Source organism: Hyalella azteca, unplaced genomic scaffold (genome assembly GCF_000764305.2).
Source record: "Hyalella azteca isolate HAZT.00-mixed unplaced genomic scaffold, Hazt_2.0.2 contig12774, whole genome shotgun sequence".
Taxonomy (NCBI): Eukaryota; Metazoa; Arthropoda; class Malacostraca; order Amphipoda; family Hyalellidae; genus Hyalella; species Hyalella azteca.
In genome coordinates this window covers 104,533-123,650 of record NW_025942721.1, presented here as the reverse complement: position 1 = coordinate 123,650, position 19,118 = coordinate 104,533, and the positions used below count along the sequence as shown (strand labels likewise).

The following is a 19,118-nucleotide window of genomic DNA, read 5'->3' as shown; positions in this document are numbered from 1 at the left end:
AACGATTAACAGAATCATGCCCTTATCATACCAAAAAAGCAAACAGATCCATGAAACAGATCATTTTTAGCGCATTTTCTCATTTATGGAAAAAATGCACGATTGTGCTCGCCATATCCGTCTGTCCGTCCGTCCGTGACTTCACGTTTTCGTCGACGAGAAAATGCGCTCTCTGTCACTCACTGCAGTGAGTACAGAATTAGGTATATTTTTGTATTAATAATCGGATCATGAATAAATTTGACAGAGTCAAAATTGCTCTTTTCCCATCAACGTTCGCAAAAATGTGCATAGATTGACCAATTAGAGCCAAGATCCACCAATAAAATTTAAATATGGTGTATGGGCCTAAAGCCAGATAATTGCTGTACAGCCGAGACTGGAATAGAACCGGAAACTAGAATTAAATTACTTAGATTATGATCGTAGTAAGCCATTCAAAGTTTTAATTCAACTTGAGTACGGTACAATACAACAAGTCTACGCAGGGACGATGACAGTACTCGCACATTTATAACAAAAATACACTATCGCCACGATCGTTTAAATCGCCACGATTATAACCAAACAACAATATGCTAGAGCAACGGTGCTGTATTTACTTTTGGCGATGCTTATTATAGTTTACGAAGTTATTCTAAATTTATAAGGGCGATAATTCAAAACCTTTATTCATGATACGCGACAGCAGAAAATCAAATTCGGAATCGAAAGTACTGCATTGCCAAAGCAGGATCCTACGGTGCCAAGAACATGCACAAACATATTGAAGTTCGTATTTAACATACCTCAAATTTTACCTGTATTTTTTTTTAACGAAACCTGGCTCCTGTGAACGAAAAGCTATAATGACAATTTAATGTTCTAAAATTGTGGTAGTCGTTCTATCACGTGGGATTTCAATTCTAAAGAATAGTACTCTGACAGAAGTAGAAGTTTGATATATTTTCAGACCTAAGTTTATTTGAAATACCTAAACACTTTCACAAGTTGTCACTATTCCGCTTCGCATTTTTCGAATAATGTGCTTGCCTTATGGCAGAAGGTTGATTTGGATTGCCAAGCCACAATATTTCTATGAAAAAGGGTTTAATTAAAAAAGAAAATCCACTAAAAAAATTTTGAGAAACCCAATCTAAAATCACGCATTATTGCGATTGGGAATTTAATGTTTGACTAAATTATTATATATGATGCTCAGTCTACACCCTGTATAAAATGAACCGCTCAATAGAATAAGCGCAAAGTAATCAGCGTCCCATACGAAAGAAACTAAATTATTCTGCTGTCGTTGTTATCGTCTACTCTTTTACTGTAGGGTGCAAGCAAGGCAATTGAAACGAAACGTACATGCAAAAAAATAAAGGGTTTGAATAAGTTAGGAGGAAAGTGAGCATTCCGCCCCATGTATTGACCTCTCTAGTAGACAATAAATATTAATAGCTGGGTATATTAGTTTGTAAATCGCTCTATCTCTCATAAATAAATTTCAGTCGAAGAAGACGTGAAATACAAACAGGCGAGCATAGTAAGCAGACGACGCACAATATGATTTGGAATGAAGCGCATGAATTCTTACTACCGTGCGGTATACGACGGATATAACTATTTGAAGCTTGGATACTTGCTAATTCAATACCATATTTTAACAAGTCTAATACTTGGCAACTAGCATTGATGATAACATGATGATATTGGATAAAATTGGTTACGTCGCCACAATTTCATAGGAAACCGAGTCCGTGAAGCAATCCTCACTCATTATGAAGCATGATGCCGTCAATTAACGGTGTTGTTCTTTACAATAACGAATCCAGGTATTACATCAAGTTTTATCATAGGTCGCGATCCTCTGCCGTTATCAAAAACTACCTGGTGTACTAATTAATAATTATGTAAGTAAAGTAAGTAAATCAGTACAAACTTAAAAAATGTACCGATTGCTCGAGTACCGCGTCGACTATAGTATAGAGAATATTTAACTCACGCAACTATCAGCACCTTGGCATATCTCATGCGTGCGTTCTTGTCGCATGCTATTCCGCAATTATCGAGAAGTTATCACCTCAATAATTAGCATAGTGACCGATGCCGGCCGGAATGGCGTTGCGGTAACGAGAGTAGAGCCTCCAGCGGCTGAAGCCTCGAGAGCGGCAGGTGCTGCACATGCTAGTCCGTCAAACACATGGTGACATCAATACGTTTCCCATGAAAACTTCTCGTTAAACTTTTATGATACAGATAAAACAAAATAATTATATCTCAAGCAATGATCTTAGATGAGCGAAAGTGTGCAGAAAAGTGCGCAGCGCAGCATAAGACGAAAGACACAAACATGTGTATATCATGGCAGGCGAGCTGGCAGCCAACTACATTGCGTCGCGACAGGCGGACTGCGGCGCCACAGTCGGCACGCCGAAAACTTACCAAGTACCAACTGACAAACGATTATGTGCTGAATAACAAATGAACATAAAAATACATCCATAACTTACTTTTTTCATTATTCCCGTTTTCCTCTTTGAGAACGTAGTGTATCTTCTCAACTTATTATCTATGAACTCCATCTTTATCTTGACTCTGCCTTTTGTTTTCTTTCCGTTTGGCAACAAATTTTGCTTCTGTTGAGGTTGGTCTAAGGACGTTTGTTGATGAATCATATTTTCTCTTGCACTAGACGATGCATTTAAGCCACCTTCTTTCTTCATAAAATCAGTATCATCATCAGAGGACAATCCCATAGCTTCTCTGTCAAGCCCAGCTTCGTGGGCGGAACGTTTCATGCCGACGCCCATATTCCCCATGTGAGTTGAAAATAGATTATCAGGATCGAAACTCCCAAAATTCATTGGGAATTTATCATCCAACGTAGTATGATTTTGGCTTTGCATATTGATTACTATCAGATGCCTAACGAACACTGCACATGACAACACGCACACAGCAGCAGGAGGGAGACTACACCAGAGTGAACAGCACACCTCCACTCACAGCTGTAGTCAACACACTACTGGCAGTGAAAAGAAGCACTCAGCTGATCGCCCACGAACAACTAACGGCGACAAACCTCCGCCGATGAACTAGTACAAAAATAATTGTCTTCCAAACAAATCAAAAAGCTTTCCGTAAATTACGGAATATATTTACCCTGCCTTGAATTTATCAGTATGTACGATCATGATGACGCTAACGGTAATAAATGTCCTAACCATTTGGTTTGAAACACTCCTTTCCAGGTGTGTGTAGTCTCCATTTGCCATATTAGGAAACACACTATACCTTATATGGCACAGCGACGTGCTAGGTCATTCCCTCTAGAGCCTATGAATGAATGCTGGTCTAAGCAACAAATAAGGTCTATTCATTTGTTGTAAAAGCTGTCTGCAAATACATGAATGATATCTACTGCTTAAGCAATGCAATATCACGAATTGATGCAAAGTTTTGATGAATAAAACTAATCAAAAGAACACATTTTAAATAAATTTTATATTGCACTGGGATAGATAACTACAATAGACTGCCGTAGTCTGCATTGTTGAACTTTGAACAGGGGAAGCACAAGATGTCTGCTATTTCAAATTCCACGATTATTTATAAATCTTGAAATAGTCAGCCTTTAACTTCTGATACGAGCATTTCTAAAAAGAGTTTAGGTGCATATTAATTAAAATAGTTTGAATCCTACTTCAGATACCATCAATCACTCAGCTTAACCTCTACACGGGGTTGGCTTTGTTTCAATTATTAGATAATTTCGACTGCTAACAACAGAAAGTAATGGTGATAAGATTTAATTTCGTTCATATTAGAAAGCGATCGTTCATTAAATTTTGGGTTAGCCTACGTGCTGCCAATCAATAAGGTTTCAAATTTTAATTATGTCGGACAAAGTAGCAACCGAAATGCCAGCATAATGACAATAATAATAATAATAATAATAGCGGTTTCAGCGTTATTAGGCCGTAGGCCTGTCGCCGATTCTTAACATCGCAGAACATTCACAACATTTTGCGGTCTCGAACTCGCAACTCACTGCTACAATTCTGCTGTGCTTAACCGCCCGGCCTCCTCGCCGATTCTGACCAGAACTGGCGCACAGAGCTGGGATCGAACCCGCGCCTCTCTGTGCCAATCTTGGTACTCTGAACTTTAACCACTGGGCCACAGAAGATTATCATGCGACATTATTATTAAAATTTGTAATTTTTAGTGCTGTTTCCGTGCTCACCACCTACAGCTTACGCAACGTATACTTAAATTGCCAACGCGACCGCAGGTTCCACACTTATACTTACGACGTTACGTAGTAAGCACAATTGAGAATAGAGTGAATAGACGATCTTGCATATGGTATAATGTCTGTAATGAGGCACTTTTGCATTTTCCTTACTAGCGATTAGCTATCTACGGTATTGTATTTGTTTCCCACACTCCACAGAAGAGGCAGACTAAGCCTGAGAGAAGTGGGGAGCCTCACGGAAACTACTACGCAGAATATATGTGGCATTCATACGAAGCAAGATGGAGTATGGCTCAACAATTTTATGGGACATTCCAAAGTCAATGTTTAAACAACTTAAAACTGTACAAAACTCTGCCCTTCGATACATTCAAGGAGCTCGTCGTACTACACCTATAGTGTCTGCAAGTTGAAAGCTTCATTGCACCTCTGCTAATACAATTTTCATATCTGTTCAATAAATGGGTATTAAGGTATTTGCACACGCCTGCAGGGGATCAAGTACCCTACATGCTGGGTTTTTCCGACAGGGGACTTCATGGTAACACTCCTTTTGTTGTTAGAGCTCGGAACCCTCCGAAAGTTGGGCCTTACACTCACTCGTTGTGCTGCAACTCCTCTGATGAGTCCAATTCCTCCTCGGAGAGTGCATTCAGCCGTTGACGAATTACGACGTGCTCAAAATCTCTCTGTTTACTTTAACAAGTGTGTGTGTGTCATGGCTGCACCAGTTCAGAATCGGCCGATCTCATCGATCCTGGCGCCATTCCTGAAAACACTACTCAAAGTCATACGCATGGGTTAACCAACACCCAACTCGAGGAATTCTGTGAAAGTGATTTCACTAATCCTCCTGAGTCCTGAGAAAAAAGATGACCGTTCATTATCCTCCATGAACACAACCCAGGGGCCAGAAGAGGAAAGGATCTGATGATGAGAGCTTTTTAATGACTTCAAAGAAAGCGGATATGAAAAAACGCCCAAATGTGCAATCTACATTCCTGAATCTGAGGCAGAACCAGCTCCCTGAGTCTGCCTTGACTGGTGATTGTGATGAATCAGAGTCTGGTGTAACACAGGATTTGTCACCTATTGATGTGCAAACTAGTGGCAATGCCAATGCACATGTTCTACCGGTACTTATCCGCCCTGCTGATGAAGCCTCAAAGAAAATGCTAACATCACCTGAACTGCTTTGCTCAGCACTGGAATCTCCACCTTTTTCATCCCTGCAACTAGATGATGTCCGTGTGAATCGGCGGAAAGGTTTGGTCGCTATACAGTATACAACTAGCCCAATGTAATGGAGAGACCATAGATAGCCTACTTAAGCTGACGCAACTAGGTCCTTGGAAAGTTTCCTGTGCAGAACCTAACCAGGCAAGATTCTCCTATGGGGTGATATCACCTGTAGATGTTGAAGCAGACATCAGGGCAATGGAGAAGAGAGTGCAAGTCTCTGGTTTGAGCAAGTTTGTAAGAATGGAAAGACTGACCAGAAGTGTTGATGGCAAGCTGGTTTGGCCGTGCAGAGAGGCAATGCAGCTAGCATCCTAACAGCAGTCAGAGAAAAGTTCGATGTGGGCCTCGCTCGCGTCACAGCTCAGTGACCCTCGGAGTCGGTGTAGGCCACCATCAGAGGCGTCAAGGTCGGGGCCCTGATCATTGACATGAAACCATTCCCTGTTTTTAATTAATAAAATCAATTCCTTTTCTTTTTGTTGGAATGGTGAGTGTGGGAGGCCTTTTAAGAAAAAAAAAAAGCTGAGATCGAACCAGCGCCAATCTTGGTATCTTGGTACTCTGAACTGTAACCACTGGGCCACCCTGCCATGAGCTATGTTTTTATCGAATTGTATGTATAACTTAGCTTGGATATTTTTGTCTCACTATAATTTGTTTGTGACCTCTAAATTTTTGTGTCCAATGTGTTTTCGCAGCTGATATGCAGTCAAGAGCTCTACTTGCGGTTCAGAATAAATATTCGCGATATGAAGACAATGACAGAAGTGATATAAACCAATAAATGTTGTGAAGAATGGTTACCCTTTTAAGTTCTTGATAAAATTTAACTAAGTAAAGTAGATAATTAGTGTAAATCCGTTTTGTATCCTTGACGACTGATCAAGCAGAAAGTTTAATTTGTTGCGAACACCCTGAGAGTGCGAACTGAGATCGGATAGATTCTGCATGGCAACCCAAACTCAAACTCCTTCATACATATGATTGATCGATTCAAAATTACAAATCATTCTTTATCATCATTGGCATAGTAAAAATATCAAATTTTACTCTTATTAATCCCCAAACTATTTGCAATTTAATCAACTGGCGAATAATAAAAGAAGCATGAGAGTCGAAGCTGTCGCGTTCAATACTTCCATAAGCTACCGTAAGCACAACAAGCGAGTGCTGACAGTTGATGTTGAGTTGAGTGCGGAGTTGTTATATACATTGAACAAGAGATTGATTAAGCTAATTTCATCACTCCGCATTTTCTGTGTTTGATTTTTTAAAGATAGAAACGATGAACTCGTAAATCCAGACGAGATTGAAAGGCTTCAGGAGATATCGTTGAAGTTTTAGAAACAAACAATGAGTATATTAGTTTCAGACGCATCACATCAAGCGCATAGAGTCAACATAATGAGAAAAATCCTATTTTCATTCTATTAGTAATATATAGTCATATTCTATAACAGATTTGGCTCTCAAAATTACCGAATCACCCGATTTTCCGTCGCATTCGATTGATCTTTTATTCGCCACGTTTTCTGGGAGAGTGCATTCAGCCGTTGACGAATTAAGACGTGCTCAAAATCTCTCTGTTTACTTTAACAAGTGTGTGTGTGTGTCATGGCCGCACCAGTTCAGTGTTCAGAATCGGCCGATCTCATCGATCCTGGCGACATTTCTGAAAACACTACTCAAAGTCATACTCATGGGTTAACCAACACCCAACTTGAGGAATTCTGCGAAAGTGATTTCACTAATCCTCCTGAGAAAAATGATGACCGTTCATTGTCCTCCATGAACACCACCCGGAAGAGGAAAGGATCTGATTTATTTGCATCAAATACTGTTTGCACTAGCCACATTTGGCTGAAAGAGGCTCCAGGTTGCGCCACCCAGGCTGGACCATCACCTAGAGTCTGGTTTCTCGTATGTGGCACAAGGTAGGGCATCCTCTAGTTACTAACTTGGGTAATTTGGCCTAGCTATGGTAATTTGATGGCATCTTCTGTTTAGTATGAACTAGTCACTAACATCTCCTGATAATATAGAATGATATTTTATTTTGAAACATGTTGTCCCTTGATCTACCCACTGCAAAATATTTCCCTGAACATGATATTGACATATAACTCCCTAATTTTATGAGCTGTAGCTGACCAATTGACACAATGTTTATGATGCTCTAAGCTAATGACATTCTTCATGTGCACACAGTTGCTGGGACTGCTGCAGTCTCTGAATTGTGGAGCAGTTGTGTGACTGGTGGGACTGCTGTAACAACTGAATCCATCTGCAGACGTGGAGCTACATGGACGGGTCTCCAAAGCTCCAGTAATCATCAAACAAGAAGAAGATGGCCGTAAGGAAGTTAGCTCTGAGAGTTCTGTTCTAACCGTTGAGGCAAGAGGTTATTCGTGCTCCCGTGACAGTAGCCGGGTTCGGCCGGCTGCTACGTCATCTTTCTGGAACCATCTTTCTCGAACTTTAAAATGCCTTGCTCAAGGCTTGCTGTCCCGCTCCGAGGCGTTGAGCCGGCGGATGCCATGGTACGACCAGCTAAAGTGGAGTGTAACTCCTGAACACCTATAAATGCTCCCGACATCTACTGCCAAATTTCGTTACAAAGATTTTAAGATGCCTCCATGTGTGGTTAGTACCCCTGGGTTTGTGGTTAGTGCCCCAGGCATAGTGACAAAGCAGAGAGTTTTTTAGACTCTCCCTCAAGTTCATTTTTGAGTCCTATAAGTAGAACTAGACCAGTAAAGTATCATGGATACCAGCATTATCATACTTAAGAAATTGGTTTAAATCTTGAGTTTTGGGAAAATTAAAAATGAACTTATTCCAAAAAAGCTCTGGTTTGCCACTATGCCCCCAGGTGAGTGGTTGGTGCCCCCAGGTGAGTGGTTAGTGGCTTAGCTAGTGCCCCAGGTGAGTGGTTACTGGTTAGTGCCCCCAGGTGAGTGTTTAGTGCCCCCAGCGTCCAAGGTGAGTGGTTAGTGCCCCCAGGTGAGTGGTTAGTGCCCCCAGGTGAGTGGTTAGTGCCCCCAGGTGAGTGGTTAGTGCCCCCAGGTGAGTGGTTAGTGCCCCAGGCTAGTCTGGAAAAGTCCTATTTTTGTCTGAAATATCGCAGCTCTAATATCATATAATTTCAGTATGGAGTGGGACTCTCTGCCCTGGTGTGGGGCTCTCTGCCCTGGAGTGGGGCTCTCTGCCCTGGTGTGGGACTCTCTGCCCTGGAGTGGGGCTCTCTGCCCTGGTGTGGGGCTCTCTGCCCTGGAGTGGGACCCTCTGCCCTGGCGTGGGACTCTCCACACCAGTGTGGTCTCCACTTTGGCGGCCTCATTCTGTAGTCATTCAGCCTTCGAGAAACATTGGACAACTCTTCAGAACAACTAAATTCCTAGCTGAAAATAATATTCCTTAAATTTTTTATAAACTGTCCTGTCATGGGGCCACATTGAACTAGTCTTCAGAGGCTCCCAGCCTCCCATAAAGTTTGATTAAAGAAGAAGAAGAAGTTATCTCCAGGATCAAAAATAGAAGACCAAATAGCCACTTGCGGAGAGAGTCAGTTGCGTTGGAAGCGAAAGCACGTGTTTGAAGAGCGTTCCGTGAAATAACCGGTTAATTTTGCAATTTAAGTCCTTACATAACTTAAAGTTATAAAATCTTTGTGTAATCCATCATAAATTAATTTTCTTTTCTTTAGAAAAACCCAACTGGCTTTCTCCCACAAAGGTTTGCCAGTTTTTTTTTTGTAGTCTAGTTATTTACTATTTTATTTGTTTTATTTATTTATTTTTATTATTTTTCTAATATTCATTTCTAAATCATTTTATTTCTCTTATTTCTTTTTCCTCTCTTTTCATTGTTGTTAAACTTATTGAGTTATTGTTATTGAATTTAAAAGTGCCACTCCTAGAGGCAGAGGGCAGAGGCCTAGACGCTTCCCATTCCCACTATGGCAGATGCGGCAGGGCTGACCTCCTCATCCATTAACTTGAGCAGTTCCTATGATCACGATGCTGATTGCTGAACATCAGTCTGCACACCTTGTGGATTCTCTTGCAAATATCCCCCCTGACATTGATCTTGCCAGCACAGATAAAGTGACAGTTGCAGGCTGCAACCTGCAAGAAGCGTGCACCGTTGCACATGAAGCTGAAGGTGATATCATTGGCTTAGCCAATGATGGTGAGGATGCGAAAGCATTTAACTTGGCAAAATAAATTGCCCCTGAGCACCCCAAAGAAAGTGGGATGACAGTGACAGCAGACGTGATTAATACGGTTACTGGCAGTGAGCAATCTTTTGATGAGACTGCAGGTCATCACCATAGTGCAAGTGTGGAATTTGTTGGGGCAAGACGTCATAAACGCGTCACTCAGGCAATTGCAATGAATGCCACGCTCATGAGTCAGGGAAGAGGTTGCACTATTGTTATTAAACCAATCGGCTCAAACTCAGCAACTTTTCTACAAAATCCTGTGAACCTTGCTCAAGGTATTAGAGATTCAGCTTATGGCAAATTTTCAAACTTCAAGGTGTGCACCAACCCTAGAAGAAACCTAGCAGCTATCGAGTTTGATGCTATTTCCCCAGCTGACACGAACCAACTATTGCAAGTGTCCAAAATAGGAAAATGGCCAGTGAAGTGCTACCAACCTGAGTCACATCACAGTAAGTGGAGTCATTGGTCCTGTTTATCAATCTGTAGATGTATCAGAGCTGCTAAACTCAGCAAAATCAGGATCCATCAAAATTCTGCAAATGATAAGGCTTCCTCGTGTACAACAGGGTGTAAGAGAGGAATCAGCTGCTGTAAAAGTGGTAATTGCTGGGCAGAAAAACCCAGAAGCAGTTTATGTAGATTTTTTGCGGTTTCCTGTTAGACCTTTTGTACCCTATACTATGAGATGTTTTCGATGTCAGGGCTTTGGACATATTGCCTCAGGTTGTACTGAAGCTAAGAGATGCCTCCTTTGTGCCAGCCCACGTGACAGGACTGAATGCCCAGAAAGCGCAGGCACCACACGCCGCTGTGCAAACTGCGGTGGACCCCATACAGCAAGTGCTCGAGACTGCCCCAGGGCTGTAGAAAATGTCAGGGCTGTAGAAAAGCTGAGAGCCACAGGTTTAACTTATGCAGAGGCAGCAAAGAGGGTAAAAAATCAGTCCTCTACTCCTGCCGATCGTGGTGGCAAACATCAGAGCAGAACCTAACCATCATTCAATTTAATTGCCATGGACTTCAAAGCAAACTTACAGAATTTAAGCTCTTCATTTATACCCAGAAGCCAGATGTTGTCTGTTAATGCGAGACTTGGCTTAAAACCAGAGAACCCCGATTTGTGGGCTACCACTGTTACTGGAGTCACCAAATTGGAGCAGCACAGGGGGGCTTGGCTGTTTTGGTGCGCAGTGACATAATGTCCAGCCCTCTCTCAGTGACTGGTATTCGTGCTGGGAGCCTTGAATTTCAGGGTGTGCAGGTCTGCTTATCTCTTGGCATGCTCAACATTGGCAACTTTTACAATCCAGGTGCTAATATTTCACAGCTGGAATTCAGATCTGCATTTTTGCAATTTGCCTTTCCATGCATAATTACAGGAGACTTCAATGCTCACTCTTTGACCTGGGATGCTCGTGGACGACAAAATCAAGCTGGCCAGTCTTTGGAGGGAGCTGTGGATGACTTGAATATGTGCATAGCAAATGATGGTTCATTCCCAACATACATTGATAACAGAACTGGCACAACTTCTTGTTTGGATCTATTCATACTGTCACCTGATCTCTATATCCGCTATTTTCTAAGCAGAGGTACAGACATGGAAAGTGACCATTTCCCTGTTCGCATTACTGTTGGAGTAGAAGTTGACCGAGCCTCAGAGGATATACCAACTCGTTGGAAGCTTTATTCTGCAGATTGGGCCAGTTATCGCAGGATTTTATATGAGTCAGAGCAGTCGTTCCCAGGACCTGAAGCAGCAGAGGAAATGTGCTCCCGTATAACAAGAAACATCACAGCAGTTGCCTTGACAGCCATTACACAGTCCTCTGGTAAGCGTCATTATCACTTCTCAACCCCATGGTGGGATGAAGAGTGCTCGGGGGCAGTTTCTCTACGTAGAAAAGCCAAAACAAAACTGTTGCGTTCCCCAGCACCTGAAAACTTGATAGATTATAAGCGTCTAGAGGCCAAGGCATGCTGGATTAAACTCCAGAAGCAGAAATCAAGTTGGGAAGAATTTGTTGGCTCAATGTCAGCTACCATAACCACCAAGACTACTTGGAGCAAAATCCGAAGTATTAAAGGCAAAGCGTTACCTTTTGTACCCTCACCACCCCTGCAAAATTTAGCAAACTCAGATGACCTTTCAAAAGCCACCGCATTTAGCCGGCACTGGGCTCCCCTCTCCAATCCAAAGCCTTTTCCGGGGAATGTAATGGCTGTGGTTACTTGCCCATCGCAGCTGAGAACTTTTAATTCTGAACCTTTTATTTTGGAAGAGCTTGACCTGGCTTTTCAGGACCTCAAAAATACTGCCCCAGGTCATGATGGAGTGATGAACATCTTCCTTGAGAAGCTGCCACCTACTGTCAAAATTGAAATATTCTCCCTGTTTAATGTCTACTGGTGCACAGGGACAGTCCCAGAAACATGGAAGCAGGGCATTACCTGCCCCATCTTGAAGCCAGACAAAGATCCGACAGTAGTGACGAGCTACAGGCCTATTACCCTTCTCCCATGCCTTGGGAAATTGATGGAACGCCTGGTGCTACGCCGCCTTGAGCACTTCTTGGAGAGCAATCTTCTTCTCCCTCAACTGCAATTTGGTTTCCGACGAGGACGCAGCACAATCAATGCTTTACACCTTTTGAAGAATGAAATAGTAAGGTCCATGAAGCAACAAGAGTACTGTATTGTGGTGTACCTTGACCTTCAGGGAGCATTTGACAGGGTGTGGCACCAAGGCCTCCTATACAAGTTGGCTTGCCTGGGGGTGACATGGTTCACGCTCAGCTGAGGGCTCAGTTTCAGCTGGTGTATATGTTCCCTCACTGTCACTGGCTACAGGGTGGCTACTGTCACCAACCCACACAATAATGGGTGCAGAGTTGTTTGCCATCTACAAGGCACTGGAATTAGTCCTAAGTCGTGGAGATCTTCAAAGCCGTCCAGTGGTTATATTTACAGACTCAAAATCCTCCTTGTACTTTATCAGGAACACTTGTCGCCCCACTTATGCTTCAATAGTCTTTAGAATTCACATGCTGCTTTTACAGAAAGGTCTAACTTCAGTCTCCCTCTGCTGGGTGAAGAGCCACAGTGGAGTGAGAAGCAATGAGATTGCTGACAGGGTTGCTAACCTCTCTCATAGCACTGACAGATCTTCTCGTTCTGTCTTGTGCTTTGAGGAGTTAATGTGCCAATTGAAACAATCATTCCTCGCCCAATGGAAGGAACACTGGAGCAGAAAGGTTGCAGAGACTGGCAGTGGCCATTTTCGACTAACACTTGAAAACTCTATTGATCACATTGACTACAGCTGCCTCAGTCGGAGAATGCAGTGTGCAGTGGCCCGTCTGCGCCTTGGACATGCGGGCGTTGGTGCACACCGGGCGCGCTTTGGGATGGCACAGGACTCAACCTGCTCTGTTTGTCACAAGGAGGACACCATCTCGCATTTCATGCTTGATTGTGTTAGATTTGCAGGTCCTAGAGCAGCCTTTACTTCCGCATTGGCTAACATTGGTGTCCCTTGGAACCTGAACACAGCCTTAGGAGCTGAGATCCCTGCAGCACAACGCCATTTAGTATTTTCTTATCTATCACAATTTTTATTGCAGACTGGCATGGTGAATCTACTATGACGGAGAGTGATTTATGCATGTAAATATATAAAAAACTTGTAACTTGCCAGAATATCTACCTTGCAACAGGATCATCTCTGGGCACAAGCAGCTTTTGGCTGTGAGGCTCAGCAAGTGTGGACTGCATTGGTCCATAGTGTGTTGGAGGCAGCATCCTAGTTTAGCAGAGCTTCGAGTCTGCTGCTTTGCTTTCTCTTTCTGACAGAGAACAGGCTGGTGGGCGCATTTGTCGCCACAAGTCTTAACCCCAACTATAAAAAAAAATTAATCGAATATTTTCTTACTGGCCGGCAAGCGTGAATTTGGTAGGTAGGTATTATGAATGACAGGTGGACCGGTGTCATTCTTTCTTGAGTCAACAGATCTAAAATTTGAACTACTCACAACTATACCTCTGATATATTAACACCATTCACATATTTACTTCTTCATTGAGCATTTACCATAAATGGTATGTGTGACACAAGCTGAGTAATTTTTTGCATTAATTATGGAGCCAGTATTTAATTTCACATTAGCAATCTCAGGTACTTTGACTGCATATTAAGATAACTGATTTATGTGCAAATTAGTTTCTAACTTTCAATATTTCAAATTAAAGCCCACATGAGTTCTATTTTTTCTACTTGGCAGCTATCACTGGTTGGCTCCTCAGTAGCCTACTAGCCTATTTATATGACTCATATGGGGCAGTATATGGCTTCCTTTTAGGACTAGCACTAGGAACTAACTTGGGATGAAGTATAATTTTCCTTTATGTTTGTGAATTGTTTCATACAATATTTGCATCTGCACATTCTTCTCATGAAAATGTTATTCATTAATAACTAATAATATGCTCCTATCATTGCCAGCCATTTTATGAGCTAAACTGTGCTGTGGGTCAAATCCCAATTTCCTGTTTCCTGTGCAAAAATGGTGTAAAATGTTGCATTTTCACCAGCACCCATAAAGCAACGTTTTTTTTTCCTGCAGTTTCTAGACAATTCTGTCTGATATTTTCAATATTAAATAAAGAGTGATGTGAGTTTTTGAGAAAAATTATTAAATCCATACAGGTATGAAATGATATGATTAATGATGAAATTCATGCAGGCATAGAATGGAATAATTATTGATGAAAAATTCAGCATTGGTTGTACTCTGTTATGAAAGTTCATAACACAACACCTCCCAATGAATCCAAGCAGTCACCTTGAATTGGATTCATGTAGGCATAGGTGACTGCATGGCTAAATTGTTGTATTAGATTCATGCTATCCAATTTTTTTCACAGCTGAGAAAATTGAACATTTAATTTTGTATAAAATCAATTAAAAAGATGAAAAGCTACTGATCCCTAATTATATTTTCATGCATAACTGTTTCATGTTTTCAGGTCTTCATTTTATGTTTAAACTCAGTGTAATCCAAAAAGTGCAGTGGACTGCAGTAAATAAAGTGTAAAAGTCAATTCCTTCTGAGACTCTGAATCACAGTAACCTTGTGCAAAGAAAAACTTTCCAGAATTATTTCTCTCTTCTGGTGTTCTTTCCATCATCAAGGCAGAACAAACCAGTGAACGAAAAATGCTTGCCAACACAGGGTATGCTTTGTCTTAAGTGAACTCTTAACAATATTAGAACTCTAATAATTAAAAAATTCTGAAAATAATTTAATTCTAACAATAATAGAACTCTTGAAATAATTGAACTACATTAATAAGGGAATTCTAATAATAATTTTCTTGTACAATGAATACTCATGAGATGAGCTGGCTCAGGTACCCTGACATAATTAAAGACATTTTCTGTGTTGTATCTTACAAGGTTTAAGTGATATCTAGGTACATCATATAGTAAAACTTGTACAAATGTGGTAAGGTTTGAACAAATGGTATACTTTTACTAGCGAGTATAATTGATCCTTTTTTACATATTTTTTGGAGCAGTCTTGTCCTTGAAAGATATACCCACTCACTAATACATCTATTATCTTGTACAGTCTTTTGTAATGCAAAGGAGTTCCAGAAATTGTGAGGCTGTACAAGCCCAATCTACAAACAATTCAGGTCCCTCAGGCGTTCTTCATTTTATTTTACTTGCAGAAAGCTTGCAGGACGCACAATTCTCATCACAGGGGCCAGCAGAGGCATTGGCAAAGCTATTGCTTTGAAAGCAGCTAAAGATGGCGCCAACATTGTTGTAGCAGCCAAGACAGCCGAGCCTCACCCTAAACTGCCCGGCACAATCTACACAGCGGCTCAGGAAAGTTAGTTGTTGCCCTCTTGACTATTCAAAGCAGGCATGTTTAATGTGCTTCATCTTTAACTCTGTGATATAGATGATTTTCAAAGTTTGCTCAAAATAATGTAAAAGTCTTAGGCTGCATTTACAATGACTCAAGGTGCTTTTCTATAATTGAAATGCCTGCATAAATTAATCTTTGCAGCGTTAATTAAAAATTTTCAGCCTCCGATTGCTTTTCATACAATTCTTCTCATCCTTGCCTATTTGATGCAATTTGTACTTTATAAATGAGGGTGAAAGAGTGTTAGCATAACTATGAGTGTTAGTTTGCTGAGCTAGAACATTCTTGTAGTAACGAGCTCCTACTACGTCCTGCATTAGTAAATTAATTGAAGATATAATATCTCATATTTAACTTTATTTGCAGTTGAGTCCGCTGGGGGCAAAGCCTTGCCATTTGTTGTGGATGTTCGCGATGAAGCTTCAGTGACGGCATGCGTGGAAGCAGCCGTGCAGCAGTTTGGGGGCATTGATGTGCTCATCAATAATGCCAGTGCAATTTCACTCACCGGAACATTGCAGACCTCAATGAAGAAATACGATCTCATGCATCAAATCAACACCAGAGGAACCTATCTAGTGTCTGTCTGCTTTCGTTCTGTTGAATGCATCCGGTCTTGTAAAGTGTATAATTCAAGTGCCAATTATTTGTTAATTTTTTTTTCATTTTACAATAAATTAAGCTTATGGGTCATGGAGAGAACTTTCTTCCTAAAGTTTTTTGTTTCATCTCTCAAAAGATGATTTATTTTCTCTACTGCAGATCGAAAACTTGTCTCCCACATCTTATTAAAGGAAAAAACCCACACATCCTGAACATCTCCCCCCCTCTGAATATGAGCCCACGCTGGTTCAAAGATCACGTGGCGTACACCATGGCCAAGTACGGCATGAGCATGTGCGTCTTAGCAATGGCGGAGGAGTTCAAGGACAAGGGCGTTGCTGTCAATGCTCTCTGGCCAAGAACAGGTAGCTATACCATTCAAGTGTAACAACAAAGACTTGTAATTTATTCTTTCCTTGACTAGCAAAAATTTTGACTACCAACTCTGAATCAGAAGGTAGGTTTTCACTCAGTCCTATGATAGTTTTTGTTATCGCAAAAATTCTTTTTTATTAATTTTGAATCTAACTCAAGAAATACGAATTTAATTTGAGTGATCTTCCGGCAGCAATTCACACGGCGGCAATGGAGATGCTTGGTGGTGAGGGCATAGCGGCCAAGTGCCGCAAGCCAGACATCATGGCAGATGCTGGCTACGCTTTATTGACTCGTGACTCCAAGACATTCACTGGCAATTTTTGCATAGACGACGTAATCTTGAAAGAAGAAGGAATCACGAACTTTGATTCTTATGCTTATGACCCTAAAGAAGAACTCATGCCTGACTTCTTTTTGGACGAGTTTGATGAAGTGGTAACGCAGTCCGTAATCCAGGGCAAGGAAAAACCAGCGGCCGCCAAGGCTGAAGAGGCAGCAGGAGCTGTTACTCGGGAAATTGCCAAAGCTTTTGATGGCCTCGCATCCATCATTACTAGCGAGGTCGTTGAGAAAACAAAAGCAATTTATGCCTTCCACGTTTCAGTCCCTGGCGGAGATGCCACTCACTGGTGGATTAATTTGAAGGAGGGAAGTGGAGGCGTCGGAGAAGGCAGCCCTCCATCACCTGCAGATGTTACTTTCTCGCTCAACGCCGATATTTTTGGTTAGTATGTATACATAGTTCTTGTTTGAACCAGCAGCGCAACCGCTTACACTTAATGGTCAAGTACATGTTGATATTTTGAAAGAACTTGGAAATTTGTACATCGAATCACTATAGTAACTTTTTTGATTTTCAGGCAAGCTGTTCTCAGGAAGTATGAAGCCTACCGCCGCAGTTATGTCTGGGAAGATGAAGCTCAAGGGCGACATCGGTAAGGCCATGAAGCTGGAAGGCCTCATGGGCAAAATTAAATCGAAACTTTGATTGCTCACGTCAACATGATAATTATACAAGAACCACTAAGATGAAAGGCTTTCTCTTCCAAGAGAATTGTCTGTTTTGCGACAAATATAGAGCAGTGTTGGGAAGATAATTTTGAAGGCCATATTTATCCGGGTTTTTGCTTTGGCGATAGGTTTAGTTAAAAATTTATCTTATTATTTAACCCTTCATTATTGAGTGTTTTTGTTCTGATACAACATGTTACAACTATACTAACATTATTAGATATAAAAGGCTCTTTCGTCCTCGGTTCAATTGGTTATTATATTAGTATATGTACACATTTTTATCAACGTTGGTATTCTTTTCTAATGTTATGTTTCTAATAGACATCTTTTATTACGCCTGCCGACGGACTTGCTTCCTTCATTTTTAAGACAAAATGATCAATCATCGGGATCCTCAAAGGCCCCTTTCAACGAATATAAAATAGCCCCGAGAGGATCACGCTGGCTGCAGTCGTCATATTTACGATTTGTTGGAAACTTTCCGTCGTTTCTTTCTCTTGCGAAAATTATGCCGGTGGAACGCAGGCTGTCTCAGTTAGAGTATGAAATTTATGTTAATCACGTTATAGGAAGAGCTCGGATCTGGAGATCTTCGTTGGAGCAATTTAGTTTTCATAGTTTAAGAATTCGATCCATGACAGTTTTTAATATGATAGCTTTTATACTGGTTGGTCGGGAATTTCGATGATATTTAACTAAGGAGAACATTCATATAAAATCTATCGAAGTTATATTTTCGTTGTTTCACAAAATCATCATCGCATTGTTAGCTACTAATTGAGTTACGGTAACCAGTTTGAATGTGTTTCCTGCACCGAGGAAGACTACCAGGGAACTGGAAACTAAACTATAAAAAATATAACTCAGTACTCACTGCAGTGAGTGACAGAGAGCGCATTTTCTCGTCGACGAAAACGTGGTCACGGGCGGACAGACAGACGGATATGGGGAGCACAATAGTGCATTTTTTCCATAAATGAGAAAATGCGCTAAAAAGGCTTTTGAACTTCAAGTTGAGCCTCGGGTCTCTTTGCGTATTGACGAGCTGCTTGGTGTGCACAAGTCGCTGTACTATTCGACTTCCTTGAACACAAAGTCATGGATGGCCCCATTGGCGGCGCTGCTTGCTCGATCGTGGATAGAAAGATGAACCGAAGTGTGAAGTTGGTTGGGTCTCGCTGACTCGTAGTACGCTCTCAATCTAGGATGCTTATTGTGTCTGTATATTACCTGGATCTGAAATTTTATTCTTGGTGGTTATATGGTAAAGTATTAAAATGACAGTTCTCACCAGTGACAAAACGACCAATAGACCGCATTGACCCATGGGCCTGGTGCAGTCCGTAAAGACGAGCACTTCGTTAGAAGTGCTACCCTCAGAACCATTGTCACCGAGAACTCTGAAATTAATTTTTGTATTTATGAGAGGCCGATTGGAAAATTACTTCTCCTGGAAGCCGCTCGAGTTCGTTTA

At 41.4% G+C, this 19,118-nt stretch overlaps 2 protein-coding genes across 2 annotated transcripts in view; one reads left to right on the top strand and one right to left on the bottom strand.

The window, feature by feature from the left end:
* LOC108675030 overlaps positions 1 to 2,998 on the bottom strand; it is a 154,261-nt gene extending 151,263 nt beyond the window's left edge. The window contains exon 1 of the mRNA XM_047883381.1: positions 2,496 to 2,998. Coding sequence (XP_047739337.1) covers positions 2,496 to 2,891 — 396 coding nt within the window. The 5' untranslated portion in view covers positions 2,892 to 2,998. The remainder of the gene's footprint in view (positions 1 to 2,495) is intronic.
* An 11,728-nt stretch (positions 2,999 to 14,726) lies between these two features.
* On the top strand, positions 14,727 to 17,964 carry LOC108675047 (hydroxysteroid dehydrogenase-like protein 2). Its single transcript, XM_018163031.2, has 6 exons — positions 14,727 to 14,945; positions 15,447 to 15,610; positions 16,016 to 16,229; positions 16,412 to 16,617; positions 16,821 to 17,354; positions 17,491 to 17,964. The coding sequence occupies exons 1-6, from the start codon at positions 14,929 to 14,931 to the stop codon at positions 17,616 to 17,618; spliced, it is 1,263 nt and encodes a 420-aa protein (XP_018018520.1). The 5' UTR covers positions 14,727 to 14,928; the 3' UTR covers positions 17,619 to 17,964.
* The last annotated feature ends 1,154 nt before the right edge of the window (positions 17,965 to 19,118 follow it).